Source organism: Triturus cristatus, chromosome 7 (assembly GCF_964204655.1).
Source record: "Triturus cristatus chromosome 7, aTriCri1.1, whole genome shotgun sequence".
In the NCBI taxonomy this organism is placed as follows: Eukaryota; Metazoa; Chordata; class Amphibia; order Caudata; family Salamandridae; genus Triturus; species Triturus cristatus.
Window position 1 is genome coordinate 395,012,821 of NC_140590.1, and position 15,003 is coordinate 395,027,823.

Sequence of the window (15,003 nt, forward strand, 5' to 3'; positions counted from 1 at the left end):
CTCTCCCCTCTCTCCCCTCTGTCTCTCTCTCTCTCCCCTCTCTCCCCTCTGTCTGTCTGTCTGTCTCTCTCTCTCTCTCTCTCTCCTCCCCTCTGTCTGTCTCTCTCTCTCTCTCTCTCTCCCCTCTGTCTGTCTGTCTGTCTCTCTCTCTCTCTCTCTCTCTCCTCCCCTCTGTCTGTCTCTCTCTCTCTCTCTCTCTCTCCCCTCTGTCTGTCTGTCTCTCTCTCTCTCCCTCTGTCTGTCTGTCTCTCTCTCTCTCCCCTCTGTCTGTCTGTCTCTCTCTCTCTCCCCTTTGTCTGTCTGTCTCTCTCTCTCTCCCCTCTGTCTGTCTCTCTCTCTCTCTCTCTCTCTCTCTCTCTCTCTCTCTCCCCTCTGTCTGTCTCTCTCTCCCCTCTGTCTGTCTCTCTCTCTCTCTCCTCCCCTCTGTCTGTCTCTCTCTCCCCTCTGTCTGTCTCTCTCTCTGTGTCTCTCTCTCTCTCTCTCCTCCCCTCTGTCTGTCTCTCTCTCCCCTCTGTCTGTCTCTCTCTCTCTCTCTCCCCTCTGTCTCTCTCTCTCTCTCTCTCTCTCTCTCTCTCTCCCCTCTGTCTGTCTCTCTCTCCCCTCTGTCTGTCTCTCTCTCTCTCTCCTCCCCTCTGTCTGTCTCTCTCTCCCCTCTGTCTGTCTCTCTCTCTGTCTCTCTCTCTCTCTCTCTCTCTCCTCCCCTCTGTCTGTCTCTCTCTCCCCTCTGTCTCTCTCTCTCTCTCTCTCTCTCTCTCTCTCTCTCTCTCTCTCTCTCTCTCTCTCTCTCTCTCTCTCTCTCTCTCTCTCTCTCTCTCTCTCTCTCTCTCTCTCTCTCTCTCTCTCTCTCTCTCTCTCTCTCTCTCTCTCTCTCTCTCTCTCTCTCTCTCTCTCTCCTCTGTCTGTCTGTCTCTCCCCTCTGTCTGTCTGTCTCTCCCCTCTGTCTGTCTGTCTCTCTCTCTCTCCCCTCTGTCTGTCAGAGCAGTGGCTCAGACAGGTTCCCAGCTCGCACACACAGCCGCACCTGAGTACTTCACAGGTCTTTAAAAGACCATTTACATGTTAATCAAGCTTTGTTGTATTTCACCTCTTAGGCCCCTGCATCTCCACTTTGACAATCACTGGAATCCCCCGGCCCCCACAGAGCAGAGTCTCAGAGTCCGGTCTGCTGCACCCGGCAGTGTTTGCTAACACTATTTTTTTTTTTTTTAAACACAGGTAGGATGTCTGCAAGGTCCGCGGGCCGCCAAGGAAGGCTTGCCGGGCCGCTGGCAGCCCGCGGGCCGTACTAGGAGTAACCGTGTCCTAGACGGTATATACTCCAATAATATCGCTCTGCTGGTGGAAAAAATTCTGCCTTTGGATCACAGGGCCATTCTGTTAAAAATGTGTGGACCAGCTGCGCAGTTCGTTATTTCCGAAACAGTGACAGTACTAAAATATTGTGCATGGAAGAAAATTGATAATCATAAATTAAACAATCTTCTATGCAATTCCAAGCCCTTAATTAATAATGATGTGGAGCAAGCTGCCATGAGGTACGAGGCATGGTTTGGGGCTGCTCTCTCTCAAATAGCGCCTCTTGAAACAAAGACTAGCCATTGACTCACACTTTCTGCGCCTTGGTACTCCTAAGGGATCAGAAAATATAAAAAGAAATGTAGGCACCAAGTGCAACTCTGGAGGAAAGCGTACAGCTCAGAGGAAAAAAGAATATATAAAACCATGATAAAAAATTATAAAACTATGGCTCAGGCAACTAAAAAAGTATACTTTACAGGTAAAAGTAGAGCAGCTCAAATTACATTAATGAAAAAAAGTTAAATCACTCTTCTTTTGGCAACAAAAATGTAGAAACTCCCAGTCAAAAGTTATGTGATGAATCAGCGGATTTATTCTTTTTAAAAGTAAATAAAATCTTCCTGGACTTTAAGACAGCACCAAATAACTCAAATAATTCAGTCTCAGACTGATACTGGGGAGGAATGCATAGATAAGGATTGTGCTTCCTTTCATCGGTAATGAACTTTCACCCCACTTTCTGAGGAGAACATCTCTAATCTAATTACTTCCAGAAAGTCTGGAGCTCCTGGGGATCTCTGCCCTCCGCAGGTACCCTATCCGGTTTCAGCTACCATTTCTGCCCATCTCAAGGTACTACTTAACAGGGTGCTCGAGTCTGGAAGTTTTCCAGAGGTCTGGAAAAGGCTTCTATTCTGCCACATCTAAAGAAACCCTTTTTCGCCCCCTTAGACGCAAAGAATTGCAGAGCTGTTTCAATTCTACCTCTTCCTGCTAACATTTTAGAAAGGCAATGAATCGGGACATTTCCATATTCCTTGAAAACACAAACTGTTTAGATGTGTCTCACTATGGATTTCGGCCATACCATTGTACAGATTCCACCTTATTGGTGGCAACTGAAGAAACCAGAGCTATTCTGGATGAAGGAGATAATGCGGCCCTGATCCTTTTGGAACTTTCGCCCGCATTTTATATGGTTGACCACGTCTCTCTAGTAAACTTCTTAGAAAGGATAGGCATTCTCGGTTCTGCTTAATAAAGTCTTTTCTGTCCAACAGAGAGCAATCAGTGGACTTTGACGTTTTAACCTCAAATCCATTTACACTTCCAAATGGGGCCCCTCAGGAATCTTCACTAAGTCTGACCTTATTTAATGCCCATATCACCCCTTTAATCGAATTAGTTCGATCCTGTGGGTTCTCCGTATTTTCTTATGCCAATGATACCTAAATTGTAGTATCGGTGTCTACTGAACTCGATAAAATGGCCAAAGATTTAAGAATGTGTATGACTAGGATTGCAAACTGGATGCCGAAGAATGTTTTTAAATTGAACTCAGAAAAGACAGATGTACTGCTATTCAGCAAGGATCCCTCGTTCTGGAATTCCTCTTGGTGGCCATCCAGCCTTGGGTCCCTTCCACTTCCTGTTAAGAAAGCTAGAATTTTGGGGCTCATTTTTGACCCAAATCTCACCTTCATTGACCATTCTAAGGAGGTGACTTCATCCTGTTAACCATTTTAAAGAAAATCCTACCTTTACTTCCCATGAAGCTCAGGAAAACAGTTATCCCAGCTCTTGCTATATGTAAAATAGATTATTGTAATCTTCTCTACGTGGGCTCCCAAACACACCAAGTTGCAAACCCTCCAAAATGTGGCAGCAAGAGTGCTGAAGAATCTTTGCAAATTCTGCTCCGCTTCAAAAGCCATTAAAGATCTTCATTGGCTGCCCATTACAACAAGGATCAAATTTAAAGCTCTATGCCGGGCCCATAAGGAACTGCATCAAGTTGGTCCTCGTTTTCTTCAGAATGTTTTGAAATTGCACATCCCTTCTTGGACTCTGTAGTCTAGCAGTGGCAGACAGATGTGTACCCAGAATAAAAAGATATCATTGGGGTGGAAGAAGTTTCTCCTATTCCACCGCTAAATGGTGGAATTCTTTACCCACTCATCTTAGAGATCAGCCTAATCTATTGAAGTTCAGGAAGGAATTGAAAACGTTTGTTTAGTACCATAGTCTAATAGTTCTTTTAGCTTCTGGCAAAATCATTTTGTTTGTGCGTATCTCATGCTTTCGGGGTCAAATGACACTATCGCCAAGACTGCTCTTGGGTAATCGCACGCTCTATAAAATATAATAACATAACATGAGGTTCAAGCAAAAAGATAGATTTACATACTCAATAGGTTCTTAAGGTTTCTCTCAATACAAGCTTCTCTCTGGGTCCTTCAAACTTACACTCTCCGTAACAAGATAACACACATGGTTTATTCTGTACAATGCAGGTGTCTTGATTGTTAAGACAACATTTCATAATATTTAGAAAGAAAATAAATCATATCTTCACATGGGAAAGAAGGAATAAACATTGTTTTCAACAGCCTTAGAACTTCAAATTCACTAGAAATAAAATGTTCATGTCACCAAGCAAAGATGGCAACCAATGTTAGACATTTTGAAATTTAGGCATACATTAGCTATAATATTAGCATTACTTTGTGTTAATGTCATGTTAATGCCAGCCATTTAAAATATATGAAACTTTCTCAAATCTCTCCTTTTGATTCTTAGAATGACCACAAATCACATTTTCATTATCTGAATTCTCCCATTACACAGACGTAGATTTCCACAGCTTGCGTCTGGATTCCTGCAAACCCTTGAGTTTGCAGTACATCCTGTCTTGGATGTTATTCATTTCAATCTCTTGCATCAGCTACAGAGGTGCAACATTGCTGAATATAAAACATTTGACAAACTCTGTCCTCTTTTGCTATCAGGCTAAAGCAAGCCTATTCTTCAAAACAATAGATTGTATGGCCATAAGCTCTTTATTTGCTGCGAATAAAGCAGGATCCGAGATTGTAGCTAAACAATCTACCAAGGTAGACAGCTTTGTAATCTTCACATCATTTAAAAGTACACCCGCAGAAGGCTTCAGCTATATCTTCTACCATTTGTGAAGCACTATGTTTAGTTTTTCTAAAAGCTTTTACACTCCTATCATTTATGTCATCTATATGATATACCTTAGGAAGCACTAAAGCTAAGTGCCATCTCCCTACCCAATTGAGTGGAAGCAGAAAATAGGCGTTCTATTTGCACATATTGTAAACTCCTCTACTAATAGGTTCCTCCCTGAGAGAACCGCACAGAAACATTACAACCCACCATCTCTGCCATTTGAAAAATATATTTCTCACATAGCACAAATGTATTTCTCCTCTTTTTTTAAATTCAAACTGAGTTACTGATGTATTCCTATTTCCCTAGCTGCCTCTTCTTTCTTCTCCAACTCTTCTTTCTCCTTTCTCTGTTTTTTTTCAAACTTCATTTGTTCATTTAATTCCTCTATAAAATTCTTCTCAACCCTATTAAACTTACTTGAAGCATTAAAATTAGTGGGATGAGTTGAATAAATATGTGTGATAGGCCTCATGTAATGATACATGTGACCCATAGACTTTGCCCCTGCTTGTAGATTAAAAGATTTAAACAAAGGCCCATCATCTAAAGGCAAATAAAAGAAAGTAAGAGACAGGCGGTGATAAGTGACACCAGGTGCTGTTGAAGCTGGAGTATGCATACAAATATAACAATCTTGGAAGCCTTTTATCTTGGAATACTCGTACAACAACCTAAAATAAACCTTGTGTGAACCATTTCATTCAGAACCATCTTTGTATGATACTTTTACAATACATCTATGTTTCTCTTCTGCTAAGGTCCGTTTAGATATACTTTCTAATAGAGCATTCTCAACTGAAGAGTTAGGACTCACTAATAAGCCCACTGTTAATATGGCTATGGCTAATGTCGCAACTACTAATATCATTTTACAACCATTCTGTGTGGATGACAGTTTGGTTTCTTGTGAATTAGATCAAAAAGAAAGAACAATAAATAATTCACTTGTCGACACTACTGTACAAATCGGCAAAACTTTCTATTCTTTTCACTGTAGATCGTCCAGTTCGAGTTTCTTTAGGATTAGGAACCTACAATCTCAACTGGACAACTAAAAAGAGGTTCTGCTCTTCAGCTGGGTAGTTAGGGGAACCTAATATTTTTGTTTGGTTACCGAAGGTGCAAAACACAAATTTTCAAACATATGGCCGTATGTCGTTTTATTTCATTAATCAAATGTTTCACTTAATTCTGAACTGTGGTAACCTCATTCATGGGGGTTTCACAAACACATTAGGAATGATTTTCAGTTTCATGTCCTCTCAGATTAAGGTCACTTTTAATGACATAGGTCAATTCACAAGCTAAATATCTTTGGTTTAGCGCTCTTTCAACTCTTACAGGCACATGCATCAAACTAGAAAATTACAATTCATTATTTGCGAAATTTAAGGAATTGCAAATAAAGAATCGCTATATGCAATGCTTGACCGTATTAGCGATAATTCTGCGAATCGCAAGCGCTAATTGCGATATAACCGAACAAACTCGCAATTAAAGAAAACCAATTTGCGATCATGCAAACAGCGAAATCTCAATTAGCGATCGCAATTACCGAAATCTTAGTTAGCGAGGTGGCATTTTTATGCATAGTGATGATATCACAACTAGGAAGTCAGCCAGCCCATGCTTCCTTCAGTGCTCAGTTGCTGTGAGAGGAGGAAGCTGAGTGCAGGTACAGGACGGTACATCAAACAACTGTTTGCAGACCTGTCCCTTGTCAAAAATTGATCCAACTACATCAGGGGAGACTCCATCAGGCAGGAAACGAAAACTAAAATTTAGTGAAAAGGAAATTGACACACTAATAGAGGATGTAGTAATGAGCCATGACAAGCTCTTTGGAAAACTGTCACTGAAGGTCCCAGAGGCACAAAAAAGAAATATCTGGCTCAGGATCCAGAGTAAAGTAAATGCAGTGGGGGTCACACACCGCTCAATTGATAAACGGAAGAAGCGTTGGTACGACCTGCACAGCCGGGCAAAAGAAAGGATTGCTGAGAGGCTGAAGGAAGCTGATAGAATTCCTGTTTGGTCTTATCCATTTCATGTGTGGTTGTGGGGAAGCTAATGTGGTAGTTGATCCTTGACATCATGGCATGAAGGAATGATTTGAAAAAACGTGAAAGGGCGCTTTGTGACACACCTACAGCTACTACCCCCTGAAAACTGCCTGACGCAAGTAGGTGCCGGCAACATAGGACCTGCATATGAGTGGGTATTGCATTGGTCCTACGAGTCTGATGCCGCAATATGGGATCCAATTCTTCTATTAAGTCAAGGACCATGGCACCATTAAGCCTATACTTGTCGTATATTTCCTCATCTGTTTGTCGTAGCAATGTAATGCGGACTCTGAAGATGCGCTCCTATAGTCTTGTTCTTTTGTGTGCTGCTGCCTGTAGCCTCATCCTCCTCGCCATCAGGTAAAGCGCTGCCATTATGAATGTTTCGGAGGCATTCTGGGTGTGTTTGTTGTATTTCAGCTGTATGGTATTTTCACTCATGGTTACCACCTGGTTGTGTTCCGTCTTAAAATGGACTTGCTAAATTGTGATTTTCAATATAAACGCTATTTGCGAATTTTCATGCATATAATTGCGATTCCTTATTTGGGAATCGCTATTTGAGATTTGCTAATGAAATCGCAAATAAGGATTTGCTAAATATTTCTCAGAATTATTTGCGATTTCTTATTTTTGCGAATGTAAGTGTTTTCGCAGGTTTTGGGTTCATGCATTGGATTGGACTGATTTGCGATAACAAATAGGCCTATTTTGCGTATCGCAATTTTTGCGAGCAGATTTTTGTTTGATGCATGTGCCTGTTAGTTCTTTGGCCTGTTCATTGTCACTATCACTTTGTTGCTTCTTGCTTGATCGTCTCTGGTATCTGTTCTTGAATAAAGAGATTTTTTGATCTCTCTCCACTTTTCGGCTATTACTTTTCCCATTGCACTGTATCATTCAAAGTGCTTGCAACTTCTTCTAGATTGCGGTGCACACATTCGTGTTCAGCTGCTTAACTGGTTCCTGTTGTTACTCTCATCTCAGTTGCCACAGTCTAACTTTGAGACCATTGCATACCATCTTCTCCTAATTCTATTCATACGCACTGAGCTTGAGTTTGACTCTGCAAATCTGTGGTTGGTTTCACCATGTCCTTACTGGCTTGTTTCACACTCTTGGCATGTTTCTCTCTTGTAACTACATTAATGTCTGGTTGATTCTTAAGGCTACACACAGCAGCTTTATGAGTTAATTTTTAAACTGAGAGCACTTCCCTTAATAATAGTTGGAAACTGTCACACCTTGGGTCCGGAATGCTGCAAACCAGTGGGAAAAGATGCAGACTATCTCGAATATGCAATGAGTTTCTCAATAAAGATCAATTCTATATGATTAAAGGGGATCGTAAGAAACTGGTTTATTAGTGGAGAGGGGTGAAAGCCCCACTCAAATAATACACAGAATCTGTTAGACCTGACACCCTTGGGTGGTAGTCCCCCAAATATTTTGCGTTCACCCCTCCAGTTTTGCTGAATTCATTTTTGTTGGCTTTAGGACTCTGTACACTTTACCACTAAGCAGTACTAAAGTGCGTGTTCACTCTCCCTAAAGCATGGTTCTATTGGCTTACACCTGATTGGCCCATTTAATTTACTTGTAAGTCCCCAGTAAAGTGTTACTGCATATACCCAGGGCCTGTAACTTAAATGCTACAAGTGGTCCTGCAGCACTCATTGTGCCACCCTCTACAGTAGCCTTTCAAAGCAATTCTCACACCTGCCACTGCAGCCTATAGTAACAATAGAGATAGCGGTATAGGTGATAGGTTACAGGCGCCTAAAGGTATATTCACCAAATATTATGAATAATAGCTGTAGTTATATTGGTGCTTAAAGGTTGGAGAGAACCACCCGCCTCTCTAAAGTTTGTGGCAAAAGCAACAAATAAATCTACATTAAATACCCAAGCACACATAAATCATATGAAGAAATGTCAGTAATAATTTAAGTGCGCTTGGGTATTTAATGAACTGCAGCCTGTAGTGCAGTTTTAAACTGCCATTTCGGCCTGGCAGAATACACTATTTGCCAGGCCTAAACCTTCCTTTTTAATGAATGTCACCCATGCAGAAGACACTAAAGGCAGATAGGGCAGGGCGCACTGCATTTAAAAAAGTAGGACATGTGGGTTCAAGTTTTACATGTCCTTTTCGGGAATAACTCCTAAAGTCCAAGTCCTATTAAGGCCAAGTACAAGCTATGAGAACCTGGAGTGTTAATGCACATTTGCCTCTAGGAACTTTAGGCAGGAAAAAGGTAACTTTCCAAACTATTCCTTTCCTTGATATGCATTAAAACATCTAACTTCACCATTGAATTTTATATTTAATAATTATTAAAAAAGAATTGCTTAATTATTTTTCTATTTGGTCTCTCTCCTGAGATACACTATTGGTACTTTAACCTATAATCTGTTTTTAACATAGGACAGCTAGGTCGGCTACAGTGAAAATTGTTTTGGGTGATAGTCACTGTGAGGACCTTTTTAAAATTACATTTCTTCATGTCCCACTTTTAAGATTGAAATTTGTTTATTAATTATTTTGCAGCACATACATATACACCACCTAAAACCGCTGGGTTTCAGGATTGGGTTGCATATAGAGATAATAAGGGAACTTAAATGTATGTGTAGGGGCATTTTTGAATTAGTAGACATCATTTAACATAAAAAATAGTATTTCATAAATTAAAATGTAATTAATGTATTTTAAACTCTATCCGGTGGGAGAGAATTCTAAATGTAGTGTGCCTCATGACCATAATGCTGCACTTTATCAAACTATTTTACTGTGTTGGAAAGATGTCAATGGCATTTGAGATGAAAATTGTGGGTGTCTGCATCTGCTAGTCGAGATTTTGAAGTAATTTCCATACTTTTTCACTGAAGGGGGTTTTCGTTTACTGTCTCCAGGTCAAACGTTTCATGATGTTCTTTTTTTCGCTCACATGTGACTTTAGTAACTGGCTAATACTGGAAATAGATTGCCGATCACCACTCCATGGAGTGCACATTTTTTTCGATCATACTACATAACTGTGAATGGCAGCCAGTGCTGTATTATCTGTGAGCCCATACCCATGTTACGGATTTGGGAGGAGAAATGTGCACATCACAGCATGCCGAGACCTGCTCACAGAACCTCAGCAATTGAGTAAAAAAAATCATTACAGTGAAGCCTCAGGCTATCCTGAAATGACATACACCATTCAAGAGATTCAAACCTTATGTCGTACACAATAAAGAATACAAATTAACTCATTGAGAATCTCATTTGCCACTAACTTTATGTTCAACAAACCTCATGTGGTGTGATGTTTATACTGGTATTATGCTCTTTGCATCTCTGTCTCGTTATGTATTGCTAACTCTTTAATTACTGCTTGTTTGCTTTCTAATGCCATTCTTAGAACGCTAGAATGTTTGTTACAGCCTTATTCCATTCTATTTATTTATTTTATTGAATTTTGCAAACAACAAACAAATTAAAGTCATAGCATCATAGTGCAGCAATACAAAGAAGCACGCATTACCATCCTGAATAACAATGTAGCTTGTACAGATTTAGCAAGAAATACGAGGTCCCATAGAGTACCTGATATGAGTGTGTTCACAGATCTTCCTTATAAAGAACCAGTTGTTGAGTGCAATAGTCCTAAATCAGGGGAGGCAACACATAAAACAAATTCAGGTTTACAAATTTGCAGGCCCAGCGGGGTAAGTCGGGCCTTGAGAAGGTGGGTCGCTACCATCCTGCGCCGCCAAGAGATAGGCTTGAAGCGGTTGCCAAATATCTACAGGTCGAGAAGCCGGCAGCTGCAGCTGTGCATATGTTTCGCTAGTGATATTACAAAACGTCATGCTATGAAGCCATGCAGCAAGTGTGGGGGGCTGCAAGCAGGACCATTTGATAGCAATTTCACGCTCAGCGAGCAGTAGCGCTATTGCAACAAAGTGGCGTTTGTCCTTATTCCATTCTTGGCAGAGTACCGGTGGGATTCTGGTGAATCAGTTGCCTCTCTGGTCATGGGCCTCTGGAACTGGATTAAAGCCAAATTTTATTTAGATCCTACTTCGTGTCGTGCTCATTTTGTACACCACAATACAGTTCATGGAAGCACAATATGCAATTGCATAATTCCAATTAACCACAAATAAGTTTTGTTTCCACAATTCCTTGACTGCTTTATAGGTTCATTATCTAAATGCTTTACGTCCTGATTTAAAGTTTGGAGGGTGCAGAAGTGCGGTGATGGACACCCCACTGCAGTCAGCCCCATACCGACTTGCTGCCTAGACGTAAAGGTCTCTGCCGCAGTGATTGGGAATTTTGAATAAAGGGTAGCAGCAGCCAACATGGTCTAAATAGGATGGTGGGCGGCCATCACGTTTCCCCGCTTGTTGCCCAAAGAAGGGAGTTTAGCATCAAAAAAAGAATTGAACATTTTTGCATTTCCCTTGTTTGCAAACATGCCTTTTAATGGCAGTTGTGAAAAGGAAAAAATGGACAGCCCAACCGCAATAAATCATATCTTCACAAGCTATTTAGATGGCAGCCATGAGACAGATCTGTCTTCAGCAAAGTGTTTCATGAAACAGACCTAGCTGAGGTCCGCCGTCAAAATCTTAGCAGTTTTTCAATTTAAATTTGGTGGAGAACCAAGAGGTGAGAAGAAGGAATATTTACTGATGTAAAGTAGGTTCTGCTGTTTTTTAATCATGACTTGTTCCATAGTTTTTAATCTATTGTTCATACATGCATTCCTGGAGATGTTGGTACATTTACATACAATGTACTTCTTTTAAATTTCAGTAGGCCCGATTCACAAACGTAATCTGAGACAAAATCCTAATTTTACGACTTTCGGTATTCACAAAGAGCATTTAGGAGTAGTAAAGTTAGGATGTTGTCTCAGTTAAACTTAAGTTTTACTTAAGTTAGTCTTAAGACCAAAACTTAAGTTTAACTGAGACAAAATCATAACTTTACTACTCCTAAATTTCTTTTGTGAATACTGAAAGTCATAAAGTTAGGATTTTGTCCCGGAATACTTTTGTGAATTGGGCAGTGTGTTGAAGATTATCAGTTTGACTAACAATCTGAACTTAGAGAAGCATTACATGAGATGTCTCGTGATCAAGTGCAAATTTCGGTTGGATATCTGCATCCCAAATGTTAAAATGTGAACTAAAATGTAATCTCAGTCTTGAGTATTTGAAATCGCCTCTTTAGCGAGAACAAAACTGTGGCCTTGAAAAAGGCAAAACATTGCTTCAAACCCATGCACTTACTTACCTGTGCTGACCAAAACATGAAGTAGTGGTAATAATTGTCATTGCTAATTTGTCTTATTCACCTTTTGTCCTCCTGTGACTTGAGAATGCAGGCAGAATGAAATACATTTTTCTCAATTGTAAGAATCTCAGACAATTTTTTCTTTCCTGTTGACAGAGTTTCGCTGCAGCTACTGTGACAAAAATTGGATCTTCTACGCTGGAAATTGTTATTTCCTTTCAACACAACAGCTGAACTGGATGAACAGCCAAAAGAACTGTAACAATATGAGTTCACTCCTCGTGGTTGTTAAAAACGCTGAAGAAGAGGTAAAGGAAAACATGTTTAAGCCTAGAGTATAGACACCAGTTTCTAGAATTACTGTGAGCTGTACATTGTGATAAAGTTTGTCTATCACTGTTTGTGCTTCTCCATAACATGATTCATCTTCCGCCTTCACTTCATCCACAGAACAACAAATGATCAATTTCAATTTCAAACTCGCTTGTAATTCCTTTCTTCAATCACAAAAAAGCAAATGCTCACCACACTGAACCCTTGGTTTCTAGCAGCCTCATCATTCCTCACTCCATTAATACACAAATTCACCCACATCAGTACTAAGGAAGAGGACCCAAGAGGTGTGCTCTACTGTCCTCCAGAGCATCATTTGCCCGACCATCTGTCTTCCATTCAGTTCTCACTGGCAACTTATCATTCATATCACCGTTTCTATGTCAAAAGCAGCTTCACAGCCCCCATCTCTAGGATCTCTAACACCAATCCCTTAGGGCCCGATTCACAGAAGTAATCGGAGACAAAATCCTAAACTTACTACTTTTGGTATTCACAGAAGGCATTTAGTAGTAGTAAAGTTAGGATTTTGTCCTAGGTCAGTCCTAGGTCAGTCCTAGGTCAGTCCTAGGTCAGTCCTAGGTCAGTCCTAGGTCAGTCCTAGGTCAGTCCTAGGTCAGTCTTAGGTCAGTCTTAGGTCAGTCTCAGGTCAGTCTCAGGTCAGTCTCAGGTCAGTCTCAGGTCAGTCTCAGGTCAGTGTCAGGTCAGTGTCAGGTCAGTCTTAGGTCAGTGTCAGGTCAGTGTCAGGTCAGTCTTGGGTCAGTCTTAGGTCAGTCTTAAGACAAAATCCTGACTTTACTACTACTAAATGACTTCTGTGAATACCAAAAGTAGTAAGTTTAGGATATTGGCTCAGATTAGTTCTGTGAATCTTCCCCTTAGTCACTCCAACCTCTAACTGTTTGTGCAGAATATTTTAACCATAGATATTGACCTGTGCCACCCTTATGAATTAAAAGGTATCTTTTGTATCACTCAACTAGAGCAAGTCGGGGTCTGCATTACGCATAGTGTCCTGGGGCGCAATGGGGTGTGCGCTTGTCTTTTGTCCACCTGGAGCACTGTTGTATTACTGAAGGGGCCAGAGATGCTTGTTAAACCCTTTAGTTAATACCGGTAGCTCTGACTCTCGTGTAGCACCAGCGCTACACTGAGAGGGCATGCCCTCATTTTGAAACTGAGGGAATTACTTTGCCTTTGCGCCCAAGCTGTATTACTGACTCAGGCCCTGAGGCAAGCATGCTTATAGGAGGTGCGTTGCAGCGTGTCACAAAAAGGTAGCGCACTGTCAGTGCGCCCCCTAAAGGCAGCCCTCTTAAAGGGTGATATAGTGTCCCATAGACTCATCCAACATCTACCCACAGGCGGGTGCAGTTACTCGCTGCACCACCTGCAGGGGCATCCCTAACCACTCTTAAGTGAAGGTGGATTGCTGCCTGCACAGGGAAACATGAAGCTGCTTTGAAGCAGCTGCTCTGTATTTAACTGAATGCAATGCGCTGTGGGTAGTGTGAGTTTGTGACGGCCTTGTGGGGCAGCGTATTTATTTTAACAGGACACAACTCCCTGTTTGCACCTGGTGCGTCTGCTTAAGTGTGCCCTTTGGTGCAAACAAGGACAGAGCTCTATGTATGTAATACGGGCCCAGACCTTCCTTAATGCATTCACAAATCGTCTTGCCTAGGCCATCTGAGAAGAGCAAATTATGGTATTTTTGAAGTAACAGTCCAAACTCCACCTGCCTTCAGATTTTATGTTTACATTTATGTTCTTGATCTTTTTCCTCTTTCAAAAGCCTTTTAAAAGGAAGAATTCTGTCTTCATCTCTTCCCGTCCAGCAACATCACAGGCACGTTCTCAACTACCCTCTATGCCGTGATCAAGCTCTCCATCTTGACACTCAACATCAACAGAAAGTACTAACAGGACACGTTTCACATCAATAGGCAAACACATTTAAGACTCGCATTAGAACATGTAAATAAGGCACCAAAATCCGAAAAAGATGAATGATAAGTGATGACATTGCATTGATGTCCATTGAGAGAGTGCAATAAAAAACGCCAGATTAAAAACCCTTGTGGAGCTGAAATGAGAGAGAATAATACATGTATATTATTATTATTATTATTAGTATTAATATTATGCATGTTGTGAGATAGGTTTGGAGAAATAAGGATCATACAAGATTTACTATGATGGGTATGTGGGTAACACGTTTACAAATTTCGAAATGAGGGAGGAGGTAATAATGCAAACTCAGAAGTCGGGTGCTCAAGGTGTCTGATGATTTTAAGAGCCTGAAAGTATGAAGAAGGTTGGTGTTATGTTCTTTTGGAGGATGGTTTGAGCGGTTTAAAAATGCAAATTTTTGAGGTAGAATACCATTAATAGTTAGTCGGTCCCGGCTTAGTTCCTGAAAAAGCAGGTAGAAGATTTGCTAGAAGGAGCTGCATTTTACATGCTAGATTTAATTGTATAGCTTACTCTTGTCCTGTCAGGTGATGGCAAGATTACTGTGTCCTCTTTTTGTTGTTTTGAAATAACTGACTGCTGTAGTCAGAGACTCCCCAAAAGTCTGTCAGGGATCTCTGTGCTGAGAAGGGAGCTGTTGTAGTTTTTCCGAATATTTGCCATATTTAGCCTGGCCAGTCAGCAAACTATTTTCTTTAGACAAAACAAACTCCCAAACTTGCATTTTGTCTTCTCTAAAGAAAAACAAATTTCCCGGACACATGCAAGCCAGTCTTCATTTACCTTGCCCGTGTCCGCCATTCATCATATGAGTATTGATGCCCCACCAGCAAAAGG

At 41.0% G+C, this 15,003-nt stretch overlaps 1 protein-coding gene across 1 annotated transcript in view; it reads left to right on the forward strand.

The window, feature by feature from the left end:
* Positions 1 to 15,003, forward strand: part of LOC146809773 (C-type lectin domain family 4 member M-like) — a 160,439-nt gene that overhangs the window by 89,035 nt on the left and 56,401 nt on the right. The window contains exon 4 of the mRNA XM_085616622.1: positions 12,016 to 12,167. Coding sequence (XP_085472748.1) covers positions 12,016 to 12,167 — 152 coding nt within the window. The remainder of the gene's footprint in view (positions 1 to 12,015; positions 12,168 to 15,003) is intronic.